The sequence below is a fragment of the Armigeres subalbatus genome, chromosome 1 (genome assembly GCF_024139115.2).
Source record: "Armigeres subalbatus isolate Guangzhou_Male chromosome 1, GZ_Asu_2, whole genome shotgun sequence".
Taxonomy (NCBI): Eukaryota; Metazoa; Arthropoda; class Insecta; order Diptera; family Culicidae; genus Armigeres; species Armigeres subalbatus.
The window spans coordinates 130478695-130500394 of NC_085139.1; the positions used below are offsets into that span (position 1 = coordinate 130478695).

Genomic DNA, 21700 nt, shown 5'->3' on the forward strand with positions numbered 1-21700 from the left:
TGGATGAGCCGCCACTCGTCGGGGAAAGTTTGACGATTTTTCAGCATCGGATACCCTAATCCATCCGGCCTGGAATATTTTCCGTTGCTTTTGGCGAGAGCGAAGGAAAGCCCGGTGAATGCTAAGGGCAGGTTTTTGGATAACTTAGTTAGTCCGGGGGACTCGTTGCTATGGTTGCTATGAGCCATTGGAAATCGGATGGGTAGCCACTTACCGATGCGAGTGATTCAAAACATTCCCCGAGTGCGTTGACCACCTCCAGCGGATCGAAAATAGTATCTTCTTCTTCTTCTTCTTATTGGCATTACATCCTCACACTGGGACAGAGCCACCTCGCAGCTTAGTGTTCATTAAGCACTTCCACAGTTATTAACTAAAAGGTTTCGAAGCCAAGCTACCATTTTTGCATTTGTATATCATGAGGCTAACACGATGATACTTTTATGCCCAGGGAAGTCGAGGAAATTTCCAATCCGAAAACTGCCTAGACCGGCACCGGGAATCGAACCCAGCCACCCTCAGCATGGTCTTGCTTTGTAGCCGCGCGTCTTACCGCACGGCTAAGTAGGGCCGAAAATAGTACGGTCTTACGAATAAATTATAAGGGGGAAACATCTACGCTTGCCACTTAGGGCATTACATTTCCGCACAGTTCAGGGTTGGGTCGGATTGATGAAATCAAGTAAGTCCTAGTAATTTCCAAAATCAATTGAGAATTTTCCACAAAACAAAAATTAATTAGCCATTTTGAAAGCAAAAATTGCAATTATAAAAGAAGATTTTTCCAACATGTTCAACGCAAAAAATACATAAATAAATAAATAAAACAATTTTAGCAATAAACAATAACAAAACTTCCCAAAAAAAATTTTTTTTCATAAAAAAAAATCAAAACTTTTCACAAAATTATTAATGAAGAGCAATAAAACAAATAAGAAAAAAATCATAAAAAATACAAAAAATCAATAAAATTGATAAAATTTTCCATGAAGTTTAAACGCTTTTAACCTTCTGCAACTCGCTTCAACTTTCATAACACGAGAACTCGCGTGTTGTAAAAAGTACAACAGTCCTAAAATCCGTTATAATAAAGCCAATTCAAATGATATCAAAGTGATTTTTTCGGGAAAATAATAAAGGGGATATATTCTCTCATTGAGGACATTTTTTAAATCTAAAGGATCTTCTGCTGGTCCTCCGGAAGATCCTGAATCAACGGAACAAATAGTCCATATTCACAATAAATGGCGCAATGTTTCTTATAAGAATTCTAAAAACTCTAAAAACTCTGAAAAAATCTAAATCCACCTATAATCCCATGCGGCTTTATGGGTCAAGAAAAAAAATGATTCAGAATTCTCCCACTGAGCGGCGCTAGTGTACATGAAAATATCAGTTTGGTTCGATATCTCGAGATCTATGGGATTTAGGAAATTTCCGTCTTCTACAAAGTTGTTCAAGGATTGGAAACAAATATGTTGAGAAATTGTTAAGTTCAGAATTCAGCCGTAAGGCGGCGCTAGTGTATATGAGTTATTAGTTGGGTTAGATATTTCGGGATCTATGAGAATTAGAAAGTTGCCGTCTTCTACAAAGTTGTTCGAGGATTGGAATCCAATATGTTGAGAAGCTAATTTGTTTGAAATTCATCCGCAATGTGGCGCTACTGTATATGAGAGATCAGTTTGGTTTGATATCTCAGGGTCTATTGATTTTGGAAAGTTGCCATTTTCGATAAAGTTGTTCGAGCATTGGAAACCCATATGTTGAGAAACTGTTTAGTTCAGAATTGAGCCGTAAGGCGGCGCTAGTGTATATGAGAGATCAGTTTAGTTCGATATCTCGGGATCTGGATGTGGGAATTAGAAAGTTGCGGCTTTCTACAACGTTGTTCGAGTACAGAGAATCAATATGTTTAGAAACTGAATAATTTATAATTCATCCGCAAGGAGACGTTACTGTATATGAGAGATCAGTTCTTCGACATCTCGGGATCTGTGGGATTTAGAAAGTTGCCGTCTTCTACAAAGTTGTTCGAGGATTGGAAATCAATATGTTGAGAAGCTAATCAGTTTAGAATTCATCCGCAAGATGGCGCTACTGTATATGAGAGATCAGTTTGGTTCGATATTTCGGGATCTATTGGCTTTGGAAAGTTGCTCTATAAAGTTGTTTGAGCATTGGAAACCAATATGTTGAGAAACTGTTAAGTTCAGAATTAAGCCATATGGCGACGCTAGTGTATATGATAGATCAGTTTAGTTCGATATTTCGGGATCTGTGAAATTTAGAAAGTTGCCGTCTTCAACAAAATTGTTCGAGGACTGGAAACCAATATGTTAAAAAACAGAATAATTTAAAATTCATCCGCAAGGAGGTGCTACTGCATATGAGATATCAGTTCTTCGAATCTTGGGATCTGGGGGAATGAGAAAATTGCCGTTTTCTACAAAGTTGTTCGGGGATTGGAAACGAATATGCTGAAATATTGTGAAGTTTAAAATTCATCCGTAGAGTAGTGATAGTACATGTGAGACCACCAGTTTGATTATATAACCTCGGATCTGTGATATTAGAGAGTGGCCGTTTTCTTCACAGCTGCTCGAGGATGAAAACCATTATTCTGAAAAACTGTTTAGTTTGGATTACATGCACTGGGTGGTGATATATGGATCAACTAGTTTTGTTAGATGTTGCAGGATATTTAAAAGTGTCGTCTTTTACAGTTATTTGGGATTTGAAAACCAATGTGTTCAGAAAAGTGTGTCATATAACCAACAATCAATATGAAACTGGTGATTTTTTCGTGGTTCCAGTTTCGCATGCTATGAACGATCCTCGGTACCCAGTAATGTAATCGGTAATCAGTACGTAGTTTTTTAACGTTTTAGAGCATCAAAGCAATCTGTACTCTTCTCACCCATTGTAGCCAATAGGGCACTGCACGGAAACATCTCTTTCTCTTTTGTTCCTCATAACTTTTGACGTTTACTGGCCTTGTTGTTTTCTAATTTCTTTGCAGCGAGAAAGAGACAAAGCAGTCCGTGCAGTGCCCTATTGTCAATGTTTGTGTTATTTAATCATCTCTTTTCTTCTTCAGCTTTTGCGTAAAATGTCATTTTTTTCTACGAAATGAGGAAACGGTTCAATTTGCATTAGGACTTTTTTTTCACCCAGATCTCGGTGTTGTTTATCTCCATTATGCTTTGTTTTAGAGCAAACGGATTCTTAATAATTTCAAACGGTCAATAGCCTCTTTTCATGTGCATCATAGAAGTTTAATGTCATTTTTATTCAAATGAAAAAGGATCCACATGGGAAAACTGTCAAAACGGACGCAAACGTACCAATTGTGTTTGGCCCATCAGATCAACAGTATCCATTTAGTTGTTTTTTCATCATCCTTCCGAAGTTTCTTATCACCAATTTTCTTTTTTAGCGCAAACTTGAAGCGATCTAACAGTTGCACCAGATTCAACCATACCAGATCTGATCATTTGAATATAATGAGCAAAGAACGTCAAGATTTCAAGTTAAACCGGCGATCGGCTAGAATTATCCACATTTCGGATGGATTATGGAAATACGAATGTAGCAAATTGTTTATAAAATAATGTATCTCGTAGGATCTCTGAAAGTTGACTCGTTGTTTCCAGGCATTCACCGGGGGCGACTTTATGGGAGAAACTTTGTTTTTGAACGCATGTCTGAAACCATAGTTTGGAAAGTATAAACTTGTGGCCTTCGAGCGACGATTTAGAATGTGCTACCGTAGGAAGCTATCTGCTGCGCTTAGAATAGTTGTATAGGATATAACGATATCATTACGTTTTATAACGATGTCAGTCTCACTGTACTATATGTTAAAAGTACTGTCATCACCTCCTTGATGAAGGCCGCAAGGGAAGGAGGCCAAGAAATAAGAAAGGCGGTAAAGATGGTAGCATATCGGTGACGAAACTCAAAAAAAGCATTTGTGGCTGAAGGGTGAATAAAATAATTCGCTGGGAAATTCACTAGTTTGCCCAACTCCGCCACTAGTCACTTTTCCACTGAATCTCACTGTCGTATTCCAGCCGAAAACGGCTGAATGGAATCCGCCGTTGAAGAGCGGTGCGACTGTTCGTTTTAAAATTCGTTTTTTTATTTCACGTTTTATTTCACGATTGGTATATTTGATTGCTTATGTTTAATGTACAATCCGCAATAGCAAGTTCAATTCATAGTCTAGAATCACTTATACAAACTAAAATCATTAGCCGCTTGCTCTGAATACTACACTCACTTGCACAGTTTTTAATCTGAAATTCTTGCCGGTCAGGAAACTTTAACTGATGGGGCCTTCTAGGTCCTCTGGGCTTCCGTGGGAGGAATTTTTTTCCACTAAATCAGTGGCCCATAAAATGCTGCAACTTACTTGAAAATTACACTTCGATCTTCATTGCTAGGACAAAACGCAATCCTTTTCTTGCCGCCTCCTTCTACTACAAGACGACGAGAGGAAATCAGCAAACAATCTCTGCTTTGCCACTTGCGTAATCAAATGCGCTCAATGCACATTATGAACTGTTGCACAAATGCACTCAACCTCTGCCCCCTTTCCACTCACGCGCGAGATCGCTTTCGGAGATGTATTTAATAAATTGGCTATTTTTAGTCAAACTTGAATTTATTGCCAACCAACAATTCGAGAACACTTCAGGTGAAAATCAATCAACACGACCGACCGAAAGACATGGAATACTTTTACCGTCCGTGGTTTATTGGGAACTGATCTCGCTGCTTTTAGTTTAGTCTTAATTCTAGTGCTATGTACAAATTCATTATGTTATCCAACATTAACTTGATTGAAAATTATTGCGAATCAAGCGTGCTGCCTGCTTAGCAGTTAACCGACAACTAGCTCAGCATTTCCTTAGTTGGTGCCTTCGTCTCCGCTTTGATAGGATAGGAACAGTAAGTGATGTGAAGAGGGAGACCTTTAGATGCTGCGAGAAGATCATGTGGTAGAGGGTTAATGTTGGTATCTATGGTAGGTTGCATCAATTTCTTCTTATGTAGAGCAGCATTTCGGCTCGTAATGTTTTAACAGGTCGTTTTTTTGTAGGATGCGAACTCTCCCTAAATTTGGAGCTTGTTCGTGTTCTGTTGCTGTGTGTTGTACGTGTAGTGTATTTCACATGGTAGGATTGATTTTTGTTTCAATTAAGGGTACATAGGGGCTACATTAATGCTTCGCGGGGGCTTTGGTAGTGTTTTTACGAGTTTTTTTTCTAGAGTAGTTTTAGTAGATCCTTTAGACATTCAGGAAATTTCTATCGTTTTTTATTTGAATTTTTATTGAATGAAGTACATAACACATTCACGCATGTATTTCATATCAGGGTTTCTTCTTCCAAATGCTAAATGATTTTATCATTAATCACAAAATTATCTGTTTCGGCAAAATGGAAAAATTTTGCAGAAAATCGATGGAAACTTCGATGAAATGCGACTTGTTTTCTTGATGCACATTGAAGCTTTGATAGTTCTTTGCTAGATTTCAAGTGTTCTTTTTTGCAAGTATGTTTTTTTGTGAACCAGGGCGCCTCTACGATATCGTTCTTGCAAGTAACGAACAAAGAAGATAGGCCATCGTTTAGGAATTCCAAAGGGAATCCATATACGGGATTTCGAATATAAACCCATACGGGATTCCGAAGGGCATTTATATAGGATTTAAAATGAAATTCATTCGGGATTTCAAAGAGAATTCATACGGAATTTCTAGAAGTACCGTGCAAACTCAAACTTCGGACGCTTAAGCACTTCATGTTATGAAATCATCCTGTTTACTGACATTGTAAGTCACATCGTTTAAATCACCATTGCAATCACTAAGTATAGTATTCATCTTTGAAATACGTATTTAATATGTGCAAGATATTGCGAAGATTGTTTGTAATTTTTGAAAATATCCGGCTTCAGTTCTATTCAAACCTCGGACACCGGCTGGGTTGGATTCAAATTTCGGACACAAAGATTCAAACTTCGGACACATGATTACACAGTACCGGGAAGAATAAATGAAAATAATTCGCACTGCACAGCTCAGACTGTCTTTTAATAAATTCGTTGCATTGTTTTAACATGTCTTATTACAATGTAACTATACTAAAACAAGCTAAAACTATTAGTCCTTCCGATCCAGCTTGACGAAACATTTCGATGAAATATTTCAGAAAATTTCCCATACGAATTGAAGCGTCCGAAGTTTGAGTGTGTCCGAAATTTGATTTTCCACGGTATCTATACGGGATTCGCAAGAGAATCCATATGCCGGGGACGAGCCAGCCTAGAGCTGGATATCTCCTTAATAAAGGTACAAAAAAAAGAATCCATATGGGAATCGGAAGCGATCTATACTAGATTCGGTCTAAACAGTAGTTCAAAAACAATCCATATAGGATTCAGAAAAGAATTTATACAGGGTGAAATGCTCTTTTCCAATTAGACCTTAGAATTTTCAACAAATTTAAATAAATAAATAAATAATGAAATCGAATTTGTAGTAAATACATTTATTTAAGCTTTTTATAATTTAATAGGTAAATAGCAAAATCGTCCTTCATATGTTCAATCTTCACGCCAGATTCCTAAATGGTTCAGCACAGACAATTTGCTCTGATTAACTGTTACAAGATGTTTCGGAAAAAATATCTCTGTCCTGAAACGGAACAAATTGGAAATCCGAAACATCGCGCTTTCTGCTGACTGTAGTGAATATTAACTGTCCATTCTGAAACAAGCAAATCCATGGATTGAATACGGATAATAATCATTAGGTATTTATTTGTAGTAGAGCAAAATAGAACAAATATGTACATTTAAAAACCTCTCATAGTTATTCTAAACCAATCATACAAAGGGAAAATCAGGGCAAACTACTTTCGAATCCTCCTACCGATGAAAGGGTATCTGACATGGTGTTGATATTTCACGGTGCACGGCTTTTCGAGCATCAACCTGGGAGCAGCAGAACAAGGTCAGATCATCCAGGGCAGCTTCTGATTGCAGTTGAATGGGTGGTTGAGCTGAAATGACTCATGAATGAAATCACCGATTGCCCGGGTTTCGGTGAACATCACGGGATTGGGGAAGATAAGGTGGCATATCGCTGTATCAATGCCAAGGTATTTGATTCTTTGAATGAATTGGGTCAAGATGTTGCATGCCAGAAACCATTTAGAGATCAGCAATCAAGCGGTCGCGCCATGGGAAGATCTATAGATGGAAACGATAATAATTATGATCTATTCACATTCCATAGCTTTCGAAAATTACTCACAACTTAAAAAAAATCGCATTAAGCAACACTTTAAAATCCAGATGCAAGCAACATCAGTTGCGAGTTTTTCAATTGCAAACAATAAACATTCGGATTTTTTCTTGTTGATTTTTTTGGTCTTCTCGTTACTAAGTAACGAAAATATCGAGGGGCGAAAAATTGGAAGAAAAGTGTGTGATGTGTTTTCCATTCAAGGGGCAGCTCGATTTCGCAAAACTTTTGGGTACCGGTAATTTGTACTAATGGAACCAAAAAATTAGTACTAATTTGTTCTGACCCCAACATCTTGATAATTATATCTATGATATAACTACCGTTTCTGCCTCATACAGAGGATGCCTTGGGTTCGATCTCACTTCATTCGCCTACTTTGTTTCTTTTTGTATACTTGTCATGTTACAGCAATCGCTAGAACAGGAAATGGATTTCCGTAGCGTTTCCATTTCAATCCTGTACCTTCAACTTGACTAGTCTAACAGTAACTGTTAGTATTGGAAATGCAGGAAAAACTTATTTCTTACATCCAATTAGAATTCCGTATTTTGCGTTCCTATCAAAGTTTTTTTTTTAGCTGAAATAGCTTCTTTTTGGCCAAATAAGACCAATATATCTCGAATTTCTAATGTGGTTATCTATTTATGTATTATTATGATGGAATTCATTATTCATTTGTTTGCGTAGTACATATATTTTTGGGCTATTATTATACCTTTGGCGAAGGTGGATCCTGGTCATTATCAGAAATGGTTTAAAAGAAAATCGTTGGTCTAGGACGAACTGTACAAAACGACCATTCACCGTCAGAAATGGTTTAGGAAAATTGCGCTGCTCTAGGACGAACTTCACAAAATTACAATTTTTACGGATGTTCCGGATTTTCCGGAAGGCCACCTGGTGGTTACTGCGGTCGTAGCAGAGTAGGAGCTGTGTATCGCCGAATATCGCCGTCAGAAATGGTTTGCAAAAAAATGCGTTGCTCTAGGATAAACTTTCCAAAATGACAATTTTACGGACGTTTCGGATTATAAAGAAGACCGTCTGATGCCCACCTACGGTTATAGCAGAATAAGAACTGTGGAATTTGATGATGATGTTAGATCACCTGTCCGGAGACGAGCCAGCATCGGGCTGAAAGTCTCTTTAATAAAGACACAAAAAAAAGATCACCAGAAATGGTTTAGAAAAAAATGCACTGCTCGCGGACGAACTTTCCAGAATGACCATTTTTACGGACGTTCCGGATGGCCACCTACGGTTGTAGCAGAGTAAGAACTGTGGAATACCTCCAAAATCACCATCAGGAATGGTTTAGAAAAAATTGCGCTGCTATAGGACGAACTTCACAAAATGACAATTTTTAGAACGTTCCGGGTTTTCCGGAAGGCCGCCTGGTGGCCACCTACGGTCATAGGTGAGTGAGAACTGCGAGTTAACTCCAAGGTTATTATCAGAAATGATATAGAAAAATTCGCGTTTCTTTAGGATGAATTGTTAATGAAATAAATAAATAATTCATTACTGGTCACTTTTTCCAGTGCACCTGAGCCTTTTATTTAGCTATATTCACCCGAGCCTTCTATCCAATCACTTTTATTATCTTTTAAATTGATGAAGAACTAATTTTTTGAGGAATACATGGTGGTTTGATGCAAATTGGTCAACTGACTAAAAAGTTATCTAATTTTTACTCAATGTGTTGTACTTTTAACAACGGTGCGAGTCCTAGAAGGTTAAAGAAGAGGTCATCAATGGAAAAAATGCTCAATTTTATAGCTTTTTTATATTTCCTTATGGAAATTTTAATATTTTTTATTGCTCTTTATTGATTTTCTTGTGGAAAGTTTTTAATTGATTTTGAAAAAAAAAATTTTTGTTGAAAATTTTTTAATTGTTTATAGCTAAAATTGACATTTTTATAGAAATGTTTTTTTTTTTGTGGAACATTTTGATTTCTTTGTGGAATTTTTTTCTTTTATAATTGCAGTTTTTGCTTTAAAAAGTGCTAACTTATTTTTGTTTTGTGGACAATTATTACAATTAGTTATTAATGTACATTTTGCATTATTTATGGAAATTTCATATTTATTTATTGCTCATACATTGATTTGTTTATTGGCAATTTTTTATGATTTTTTTTTTATTTTTTGGGCAGTTTTTATGTTAGTCATTTTAAACAGGATTTGTTACAAAAAATATATCTAAATAACACGGCCTGTTATAAATTTGTTACTTTCCTCTAGTCGGTAGCTTCTTTTCACAACTTGACAACCACAATCACTAACGCAGTAAAAAACGGCAAACACCCAGCCAAGGATTGAATTTTGAACCTAATTCAGATAAAAGGATGCCCGGACTGACGGTTTGTGAACGGTCCTACATACAAATCGCAATATGACGAAATAAAAAAAGATAAAGATGGATTAATCAAAGAGTACATACGGCTACGTTGGAGCTTGGGGCAACCCTTTTCTAGGAGGGTTATAGCCAAATTATTATTTATGTATTGGCAAATAATGTGGCTAGTATGATCCACGTCCAAGGGAAAATGGAACCCAGCTTACAACACCCACGTTTTTGGTTTAGCTCCCACATGCTTCACCGCTGAACGCGGATAGATTTCATGAATCTGTCGGTCTACTTCAACTTCCATAAGTATTTCATGTACCACTTGATTTTTCATCGATTTATTTGTGGATTAAAACATGAGGTTTATTTGTTCCGAAACCAAAAACAAGCCGCGTGAAAAGCGACCCCAGTGTATCTGAATTGAATTTATTGTAAACATAGCGACAACAACTTTACCGGGGAATCCATTTAGCACAACACTGCCAATTATATCGGAGCATGTTTTTGCCTAGGAGGTGCAAACTTTTGCCTGATGTGCGCTCATTGAAGTGCCCCAAAGAACATGAGACATTAATAATAGATACTAGTTAGTGAGCAAAGTTTCTTTTGCCAGCCAACATCGGTGATGACGGCGGGAACGACACCGACGACGACTATCCAGGAGACGGTTGCTGTGAATGGCTTGCATAAGTGTGCATCGGTAGAAAAGTTGTGTGCCAAATGGCTTTGGCACTTCTAACAAGGATGCAGACAAAAAGGATATGGGGCTAATTACGAACTCAATAGAATTATCTGCACATATCTAACATACAGTTGCTTAGTTTCGAAATAGTTCCGGAGAAAGGGCACTCGCTTTCTGGAGTGCAAAGTTTTGCTAGAGTCGTAAAAATTGATCCAACCATCCATTTTACAGTATAGAAGAAACATCCACCATGGATTGGGTATACGAAAATACACTTCGGTTATGCACTTATAGTTTCGATACATCAGAAAATGGATATTTTTATGTATATTTACCAAGGAAGATTGTTAAAGATGTGACTTCCTAAACAACTTTAAAACAAATTTGAAAATTAGGATGAAATCAAAAGGTTCCGGGATCCTTCCGACCAGCTCAGAAAATAATTTCTATCACACCAAATGCTTTTGCGTCAAATCTTACAAATTATTCAGCATCTTTAATCAATTTCACTTTTTGCTTTCGTTTCAGAGCCATGAAATCCACAACCTGCAAACCTACACACAGTATCTGGTTTCAATCCAGGTATTCAACCCGGAAGGCTTAGGTCCACCTACAACCGTGCTTGTCATGACCGACGAAGGAGGTAAAAGCTTATGTCCACAAATCCCGTGCTAATCCTTTTCCCGGCGTAGCCGATGAGCAACTTGAATATTCTTCAACCAACAATCAATATGAAACTGCCGATTTTTTCATGGTTCCAGTTTCATAGACTTTGAACGATCCTCGGTACCCAGAAATGTCATTTCAGAACGTTGTTCGTAATTTTTGAACGGCCTCTAGCACAAGATTTAGCACTGTCGTCTAGGTAACACTTACGTTATTTGTTTTGATTTTTCATCCAACATTTGAAGAAAATGAAAATCAATTGTCGTGGAAATGGAACAGGAAAAACTTAATAACTAATCGAGATTTGTCCACTTTCTTGAGGGAACCAGGATCCCGGGAACACTTCCGGATGTGGCCAATGTGTCCAAAACCTCCCAAAAACTCATCTATTAGGATTTTCTTCCAAAACCATGAAGTTTGATATGTCGCAAGACTGGGTTGTGTCCACTTGAAAAGTGTCCACCACCCCAGGGATACCCCAGGGAACCAGGTTCCCGGAACATCCGGAACCATGTCCTGGTGATGCAAATGTATCAAAACTAAATTCTGATGCTGGCCAATGATGATTGACCACGTTTGCATCAGCATTCTGGTCACTTTCGTTCATTTATTAATGGTTTTAAAAAAATGACCCGTTTTTGACTGCATCTGACCCAGGACCCCCCCTTAATAAATCCGGCCGGATTGGCACCATGGTCAAATCAAGTCATGTATCAAAAAATAGACATGATGACGCTTCTTCCCTGAAAATTTCATGGCAATCGGACGATAAATGAGCCTACACGGGTTATTTCAATTTTGATTTCTAGGTCAGACCGAAACGGGTTAAAACGCCGACGAACCGGCGTGTCCTAGAAGCTACCAATTGTCCAGCGGCAAGGAATCAATTTTTCTTGTACCGGGGAAAAGTTCTATAATGGTTTGGCAATCCACAACTAATAAGTGCAAATGTTATAAAAATATAGAATATGGCTGTAATATGTAATATGTAATATGTAATATGTAATATGTAATATGTAATATGTAATATGTAATATGTAATATGTAATATGTAGAGACCAGCGAAGTGGAAAAAGACACATACAAAATCCCGAGTTGGCGTTGTGATTTTTTTAAAACTAAATCCTGCCGCCCAAACAGTGGGCTCTCGGTTCAGTAGGGGTAGTCTTCCCAAACAAGGATAGCATCGTAAGAGTTGTGGACGTTCGTACTTAAACAGGTATTCGTCGTCGCGTTTGTTACTAACAGATGAAGTATCGGAAGTTAAATCCGAACGTCCAAAACCTAAAACGAAAAAGAATTGTTAGTTGACGATGGAGGTATTATAATTCCAATACTCCAATCCTGCGAACACGTCTTAGCTCCACTCTGACAACATTCCGTTCATTTGAGATAAACAAATAAATACAACGATAGCTATGACGACGATGAAAAATTAGAACAAATTCAAATTTAAATCAAAGGATTGCTAAGTTTTGCTGTGTACCAGCTGGGTACCGAAATCTTAGTACATTGGAACCATAAAATGAGTACTAATTTGTTCTGACCCCAACATCTTGATAATTATATCTATGCTTCAACTTTATCGATTCAATTCCTCCTGCCAATGGTGTTGCCTCGTTCTTCTTCTCATCGCCGCGCTTTCGATGCGCCAATCTCGGCAGAGGAAACGACAGGCAAAAGATTTTATCCGAATCGTAGAAAATTAATTATCTGATAAGGCTCGTTCATCATTGATGACTGCTTATATATTCACACTCCCGTGTCTCGATGAAAAGTTTTCCCCCCTTTCTCGCTGAGAGGGGGCTAATTTGTCGGAAGCAGTCTGGTTCAGAGTGTTTCCATGCTTCGCCGGTTGACCAGGCTCACCGGCGGCAAACGGATTGCACTCCTGCTGAACAATTTGGCAAACTATCATCGAGATAGCTGAAGGTCGCTATAGCGTGTTCCGGTTTTGTGAGAAAGAAGCGAAGGTAGAACGGCGGTAAGGGGAATCACGGCGATTATTTGTATTTGCATAGATAAATATCAATTGCTGTCGGAGAGAATGGTGTTGTTGCCCGTTGTCATACGATTTTCCAGAAATAGCAGTTTGGGGAGAAAGGAAAAGGGGACGGGTTGAAGATCTTTATATTGAAGGATGATCGGAACATGCAAACCGGAATAAGGCATTCATAATCGTAATTATAAGAATGATTTATTATATCTACCTTTTGCATTAGGTTCGATAAGCCAAAGCGATTATTAGGGACACGGTTTCAATTACCATCCAGCCAAAAAAAGCACAAACCAATAGAAATCGTACAAAACCATATGAAATATCACAAAACCAATATGTTTCGTATATTGGCTGATTTTTATCACAGATCAACAAAATTAAAGCCAGATGTTTTGAAAGAAAATTTCACATGAATGGTGCTGGCGTAGATGATAATCACACAATGATATATCGTTAAATTGCTGAAGACACTACCTTAACGTAAACATTTTCTACAGGAACCACCGCCGATCTGTATTCTAGAAAAAAAAATAGGATCGACTTTCTCCTGGCTCAGAAATACCTCAAATCCAGGTCAATATGACCCAAACACAGTAAGTGTGAGTTTTTTTGGAGCCCTTTAGAAACATCCTAAAAGTAGATCAACGTTCAGGAACATAGTTTTTCACCAGTCAGTGGGAGGGGGTGGGGCAAGAAGGACATGTCCTACGCATGGACGTTCCTAGGTGGGACAGTCAAAGGATTAATATTATACACAATTGTTACAAAATCTAACAGTCGCGACTGTTAGATTTTTTAACAATTTTGTATAAGAACCAACCAAAACATATGCATATGCATATGAACCGGGCATATGCGAAATTGTTAGATTCTTATACAAAAATGTAAGCCCACAAACGAATTATGTAAGAAAAGCTTGCAAAACGGTAAAGTGTCATACAATATTTGTATAAGAATCTAGCATTTTCGCATATGCCCAATTCTTATACAGGTTTTTGGTAGGTTCTTATACAGAATTGTTAGAAAATCTAACAACAACTTGTTGGTTGCATCATTATGAGTACAGGGTTTGAATCCATAGGAGAATGAAAAAATCTCTAACTAATTATGTCTGTATACACTCTCGATAGGTAGCATTTTTTTTTTTTTCCTCGTTTGTCGGGTGAAGATCACTGCGTCCAGATTTTAGGACTATTGTGATATACCCTTTTACTGTGAAATACGCAAGTTATCTCAGTAACATGTTTGTCACTGAGATACCTTGGTATCGACTGAACTCAAGACCATCTATTATTGATGAATAGAGATCCTGAGTTACAGTATGTGACTCCCCCATTCTGGCGAGACTAGCTTTATGAAGCCAACCACGTCCTTGGGGGATAAGATCCATATGTCAGCAGGCCCTAAAAGGGCTTGCTGAGAACTTTGAACCTACGTTGGGTGAGTGCACTGCAGTAGCAGAGGATGTGTTCTGATGTTTCTCTCTCCTCGTCACAGAAGCGGCAATTTGAGGTTTGGATTGCTCCGATCTTTGTAGATGGTATCTGCAGGGGCAGTGTCCAGTTATTAGACCGGTGTAGATGTTGAGATCCCTTTGTTGAGACCTAATAGTTGTTGGATTTTCTTGGGGTTAATCGTTACGAGCCTTTTGGATTGGCTCGTATGGGGAAGTGCATTCCAGTTTGATGTGATTTGACTGACCATATATTTGTTCAGTTCCATTTTTACAGAGCAGTCTGAGATCCCGCAGAAGGGCTCAGGGCCAATGAACCTTTCATTAGATCCATTCCTGGCTAGCTCATCAGCAATCTCGTTTCCATCTAGACCCGTATGTCCTGGGATCCAATATAGGTAGACTCGATTGCGTATGGATAAGTTTTTCAAAGCCAGAATGCATTCCCACACTAGCTTTGAGTTATAAGTGTAGTTATTAAGCGACTTAAGTGCCGCTTGGCTGTCAGAGAAAATACATATTTTTGCAAATCTATACTTTCTCCTCAGGCATAATAACACGCATTCTAATATTGCATATATTTCCGCCTGAAATACTGTGGGCCACTGTCCTAAGTGGACAGAAATTTTTGTTGTAGGGCCATAGATTCCGGATCCTGTCAGATTATTCATTTTCGAACCATCTGTGAAGAAATTTATAGAGCCTGTTGGAACGTTGGTCCACCTCCTTCCCACTCCTGGCGGGAAGGAATGAACACATCGTAAGGTAAGTCATAATTGACTACCGTTTCCATCCAGTCACTACAAATTCCTATTGCGGGATTTATGGCAAATTCATTTAATATGCTGAGGTGACCCGTAAGGTCTCCCGACAGCAGTGTTTTGTTCTCTTTAACCTTAGAGCACTTTTTTCCGCTTCCAGCTTTATGAATTGATCTAACCGGGGCAGGTGAAGCATTGCGTCTAGGGCCAAAGTGGGTGTACTACGAACTGCACCAGTGATGGCTATGCAAGCGGTGCGTTGGATTTTGTTGAGCTTAGCCCTCATTAGTTTTAGGCCACCAGACAAGGGAAGCGTAAGTTGTCCTGGGACGGACAATGGTTTTATATATCCACATGATCATACTTGGTTTTAGGCCCCATCTTTTACCAAGGGTTTTTGAACAAACCCAAAGTGTATTGAGACCTTTCTGCACAACTGATTGGAGATGAGAGTTCCAATTAAGCTTTGCGTCGAGTATGACACCTAGATATTTTACTTCACTTGAATAAACTAATTGTGTTTGATTCAAGAAAAGGGGTTTCAGTTGTACCTTTCTCCGTTTGGTGAAAGGGATAATGGAAGTTTTTGTAGGATTTATGCCTAGTTGATACTTTTGACACCAGGAAAAAGTGTGATTTAGGGCAGATTGCATTCTTTCCACGATAACACTTTCGAATTTGCCTCGTACAATAATGACAACGTCATCAGCATATCCAACCACTTCGAAGCCTCTTCTCTCTAAGCTGTCTAGAAGCTCATCCACCACCAGTGACCACAACAAAGGAGAAAGCACTCCGCCTTGCGGACACCCCTTGTTGCTTTAACAGTGATGTATGAACCGCTAAGCTCAGAGGAGATTTTCCGATTAGCTAGCATAGCATGTACCCAGGTAACAATGCATGGGTCGAATTTTCTCCTCAACATTGCTGACCCTATAGACGAATAAGAAGCGTTATCGAATGCGCCCTCAATATCAAGAAATGCTACAAGAGCAATTTCTTTTGCATTAAGTGTTTTTCGATTTTTGAACTACCGTATGTAGTGCCGAGATCGTAGATTTTCCACTTTGATAAGCGAATTGGTTTTTGACAAAGGCATTGCTTTCATAAATTTGTGATTTATGTACTCGCATAGTACCTTTTCCATAATTTTGAGCATTACAGAGGATAAACTTATCGGCCTGAATGCTTTGGGGTTGGTTTTATCTCTCTTGCCTGCCTTCGGAATGAAGACAGCCCGGATTTGACGCCAATCGTTAGGTATGTGCCCCAAAATCAGACTCGCCTTAAAAATCTCAACCAAGGGTGGAACCAGTGTTTTCTCCTCTTTTGGATCAACGCTGGAAATATTCCATCCATGCCAGGAGACTTAAATGGCTCGAAAGATCTCACAGCCCTCTCAACCCTGGCCCGAGTGAAAGCTTCCTTTGCAACCTTTATTGCGTCTTTTAGACCCAGAAACCCATGATTGGATCTCTTGTGGATCTGAGACAGCAATTCCAGTGCCTTGGTCGCCGATGCTCGACTCAGGGATTGAATCAGGGAAGTGGATCTTTAACAATTCGCTCAGTGTATCGCTAGGCTCTACAGTGAGCGAACCATTCGTCTTTCGGAGGCTACCCACACCATTGGAGTGGTCTTTTGAAAGAGTTTTTTGGAGTCTGGCCACTACGGGTGTATTCTCTATGCTTTCACACATTAGAATCCACGATTTCCGTTTGGCTGACCTTATTTCTTTGTCGTAGTTCGTCAGGGCCTTTCTGTATAGGCTCCAATCGCCGGTTCGCTTAGCACGGTTGAACTCCCTACGCGCAGTTTTCCTAAGCTTCTCAAGAGTTTTATTCCACCATGGAACGTCTCTACTCGAACTAGTTGATTTAGTTGGACAGCTCTCTTGGTAGGCGTTAAGGATTTTGTTTTTAATGGATTTGGACGCATCTTCCAATTGTGTTATGGACTTGATGTGACTTTCTATGATGTACTCTTCGGATCGTAGGATAGCTGAGTAGGATTCCAAATCAGTTTTCTTAGGATCTTTAAACGTTTTTCCATCGTTAGACCCCTTCCCATTCGAAGATGATGTGTTTATGGTCTGACATTGATATTTCTTCAGAAACATGCCAGTTGTTTATTTTATCAGAGATAGACCGACTACATAGAGTCAAGTCCAAAACTTCCTGACGAATGGAGTTTTCAAACGTGGGCTTGTCACCAACATTACAAATGTCAATGTTCTTGGAAGAGAGAAACTGTAACAGGTACTCACCTCTGGTGTTTACATTGGTACTTCCCCATACGGTGTGATGTGCATTTGCGTCGCACCCTATGACGAAGGGGATGTTGTGTCGGTGGCTGTAGGCTACGAGCGCAGCTATTTCTGGAGGAGGGATTTCGTCCACGTCACCTGGGAGGTATGTCGAGACCACCAAGATCTCTCTACTCCCTCTGGCGGAAGGTACCTCCATCCTGACCGCTACGATGTCCCTTTTTATGAATTCTGAAATTGGAAAGTATTTACAGTTGTTATGTAATAAAATAGCCGCTCTAGGAGAAAGCTGGCTGTCATCATATACCAACTTACATGAGTGTTGTGGAATACCTTGTATTCTGGATTTATTGACCCATGGCTCTTGAATGAGGGCCACGGTTAAATTCTCTTTGGTGAACCTCCGACAGAGCACACCCGTGGAGCTCTCAGCATGGTGGAGGTTCACTTGCAGAACTTTAGTCGCCATTTCCGGGGTTCCCGCTTTTTTCCGGACGACGACTGTCCGGCTTTGGATGTTGCGGATCATCAGGATGTCGTTTGGTATTACAGTCTGGGTTTTCTCTTCTCTGTAGCAACCTGGCCCGCCAGTTTCGCCTCTGTGGTCAAACTGTCGCTTTTTGCACCCCTTTGCCCTGTTTAGATACCTTTGGTTTGGTACCACTAGAGCAGGGGGTCGCATGTAAGCTTCGAGCTTTTCCTTTAGAGGCGGACAGACTAGCCTTTATGGTGCTTTTGGGGTGAGATTTACTAACCTCGCCTGAACCGGAGGCTTCCTCAGATTTCTCTTGGGTCGGCCTTCCAGTTAGCCGAACCTCGCCCGAACAGGAGGCCTCCTCAGATTGCTCTTGGGTCGGCCTTCCAGTCGGATTGGCGGTAGCGGCAGTCGGTTGATCTGTAATCTTCCTTAGTTGGATTTCACCAAATCGGTAGTTAAGGGTGTATTTGGACTTCTTCAACTTTTCCATGGACGCACCCTCTACTGTGAAGATCCATTCAACATGAATATCTTTCAGAATGGATCGTTTCACAATACGCCAATTAGTTGTTGTGATGTCATTTTGGCTTTCTATGAGAGCCTTTATTCGGTCGTCATCATAGCTGGAGCTTTGTGGGAAGAATGCTCGGATCATCTCTGGACGTGGAATCGCCACTTCGTCCATTGCCATCAGCTCTGCACCTTCCCAGGGTTTCATGGATGGGGATATTCTCTTTAACCACTCAGCAGTCTCTTGATCCTTACAGATTAGAACCATGTAACCGGACTTGTAGATGAGGTTGTTGAATTTGGGTTTTATTGGCTCGTTTCGCTGTTGAACTACTCTGAGCAGGAGTGCTTCTTGTAGAAGGTCTAGCTGGGCTGTAGTGAGTTGGACGGTGGGAAAGTCTTTGGGTATTATCCCGACCTTCACGCTTTTGGCCATATCACTGTAGCTGATACCAGCTGTTTTCCTCATGGGTGGGTTTTGTTGTCCAGACACGTTTTTCTGAGGCGCGCGGTTTGAGGACTGTTGGGCGCGCTCTCTCGGATCCAGATGGTGCTTCACCCTTTTTTGTTTGGGGTCCTCTGTGGCGGATTTGTCTAGGTCGTTTCTCGAGCGTTTTGAGGAAGTGGGCTCGCTCTCCTTATTCAGGATTATGGACAAGGCCTCATTCCGGTCTTTTCCCTTCTCCCGGAGAGTTCTAAGCTGCTTCCTCTGCGAGCGTGTGAGTGTGGGGATTTTCTTTCTCGGAGCACCCTTGTTATCTTCGGATCCTTTGCTACTTGCTAAAGATTTTTGGGGGTTGATGATGATCCTTATACCATCATCTTCGTTATCTTCCATGTCCAACAGGTTGGAGTCGGTCAATGAGGGGGGTTGTAGATCTGGATCAGCTTTGTCGAAACATGTGCTGCTCCGGGAGATAGGCGTTGAGGGGCAGGATATTTCCATCTTCTCCTGCGAACTACTGAGTAGCTGGTTTTCGGTAAGGCCAAGCTGACTCAGAGTATTCTCCACTTCGCTCTCACACGACTGAGAGAGGCAGTCGTCACCTTGAGGGTTGTTTGTAGAATTTGTACTCATTTTTGGTCCCACGAGTAGCTAGGGAAATAAATGTCCGCTGCACCAGTGCCCCGCCGTAGTGCAGTAAGGGCTGCTTACTGGGGTGTTCGCCCTGGTGCACCCCAGGCTCCGTTCGCGGTTGAGCATGTTTAGAACCCCCTCAACCATTCAGCCCTCGTCACGGGTCGCATGACACCTTGGCATTGGGGTTTATCCATTTTTGCTTTACACGATGGCCATGAATAACAGCCATCGCAACCTTCCTCCTTTACCAGGGCTTAGGACCTGTAGCTCAAGTTCTCAATAGTTTCACAATCTTTCGGACATGCAACTACAGCGAACCATCATTGCTAGCGGAGTTCCAGTTTGGTAGGTAGCATACCATGAGAGACCTTTTTCGGAAGCTGTTACGACGGCGAACTGATTCGGTGAGCTATACCTTATGAAAAAAATCTTTTAAAAGTTCTAATTGCGGGGGCACCGGTTCTGATTATTCAGTTCAACTTGTTTCACACAGCTGTGCAAAAATTATGGCCCCCAACATAAAATGAACAAGAACAAAGCGTTTTATCAAACCCAGTACTGGAATTTCTCATTTTCAATGAGAGATGTCACGCGATGTTTACATATCTGCCCCTTTCAATATCTATACACGTAAAAAAATTTAATGTCTTGTCTTGTCTTGTCTTGTCTTAGCACATGCACAGCGAGTATTGAAAAGCATCCTGGAAATGTCGGTTGTATTCCCGAGCATTTTCTTGTCTGCATTAATATTTGCAGCATATCATAAATATGACACAAGTATCAAAACGGCCAGGCCCACCGTGCAGGCTTGAATTTGGGAGATAATCCATAACTTCCCGGCAATCAGATTATTTAGTAATAAATAACATGATCAACAAAGAGTTTTGAATCTACGAAAGGAAGAAACGGGGACAACCGTACCAACCGTTTCACATTCAGGGGGAAAGATGATTGACGAATCGTTGGAAGTGACTTTGCTAAGAAGATGAATGTACACTCCTTGGGTCCTCGACGTCTTGGGTTGGGGCACAGTTTTTAGTCTAATGCCCTGGCTTATACACTGATTGACAAAAGTATTCGCATAAATTCAGATAGATATGAAAACATGACGAATCCTTATGTACATCTGTGCATATATAGGCCTAGGTTTAAGCGCCATTACTCGCTCTCTGGAACGAGAAAAAGAGAAAGAAATAAAAGCGATGAAAAACAAGCGAAAACTCATAAGACGATAAAATTATATCATATTTTTACTTACAACATCTCCATATTTTCCGTGCTTGTAAACGTTTTTTAATTACTCGCGTCAAAATACAATTTATTGAAATTGCTTGCAAGTTTTCACGAAAAGTGAGTGAGGAGTGAAAAAAGCCGATTTTCGTTTATCTCCCAGGTTTATTCAAAAGAAAAGAGAAGAGTTTTTCACCACAAACTACGCAACATTCTCCATCGACCAGAAAATTACATGATTTCGTCTCATCAAATGAGTACGAACCCTGCATAGAAATATACTTTATGGGATATATCATTGTCCTCAAGACACCTTTACCATCTGCAGTGCCATCTTAATAAAAATGTATATCAAAGAGCAAAAATCACGGGTAGATTTTAATAAGCCACAAAACTCAATTACAAATTGGTTTCAAACATATTCCATGCCAAACGTTTTTAATTGCGTGGCGATGTTCAGAATATGACAAAGAATACACAATTGTGAAGTCAAGACGCAGACTGTCTTAATATTCTTGACAAAACCAATGAAATTGTACATGGTTGAACGCATGGAAATATGGGTTTTGTCATTTATTTGTTAACACAGGAGTTCTTGTTTCCTATTTAGCCAGTTCTCGTAACTCTTTTATAGTATTGCGGTATATAATCAATGAAGTCAATTTCGAATCACAGCTTTTGAGCCAAAATTATTTTTTTGGCGTATATTAAAATTGGATTAAAAATGAGGATTCAATATCAAATTCGACTGATGAGCTATATAGTCAGTTTTTAATTCAACCATGGATGAAACCATTGTTATTTAGCATCACTAACTACATGTATACGTACATCGGTAACCGATTCACTGAACTGAATGCAAGCCTATGTAGGGGAACTGTTCCGATCTCCATCTCACTGT

General features: G+C 39.7%; 1 protein-coding gene across 1 annotated transcript in view; it reads left to right on the forward strand.

Moving 5' to 3' along the window:
- The window catches only part of LOC134206349 (protein sidekick-2-like), a 403216-nt gene that overhangs the window by 361840 nt on the left and 19676 nt on the right, over window positions 1–21700 (forward strand). The window contains exon 7 of the mRNA XM_062682055.1: window positions 10884–10998. Within this exon, the coding sequence (XP_062538039.1) occupies window positions 10884–10998 (115 nt within the window). The remainder of the gene's footprint in view (window positions 1–10883; window positions 10999–21700) is intronic.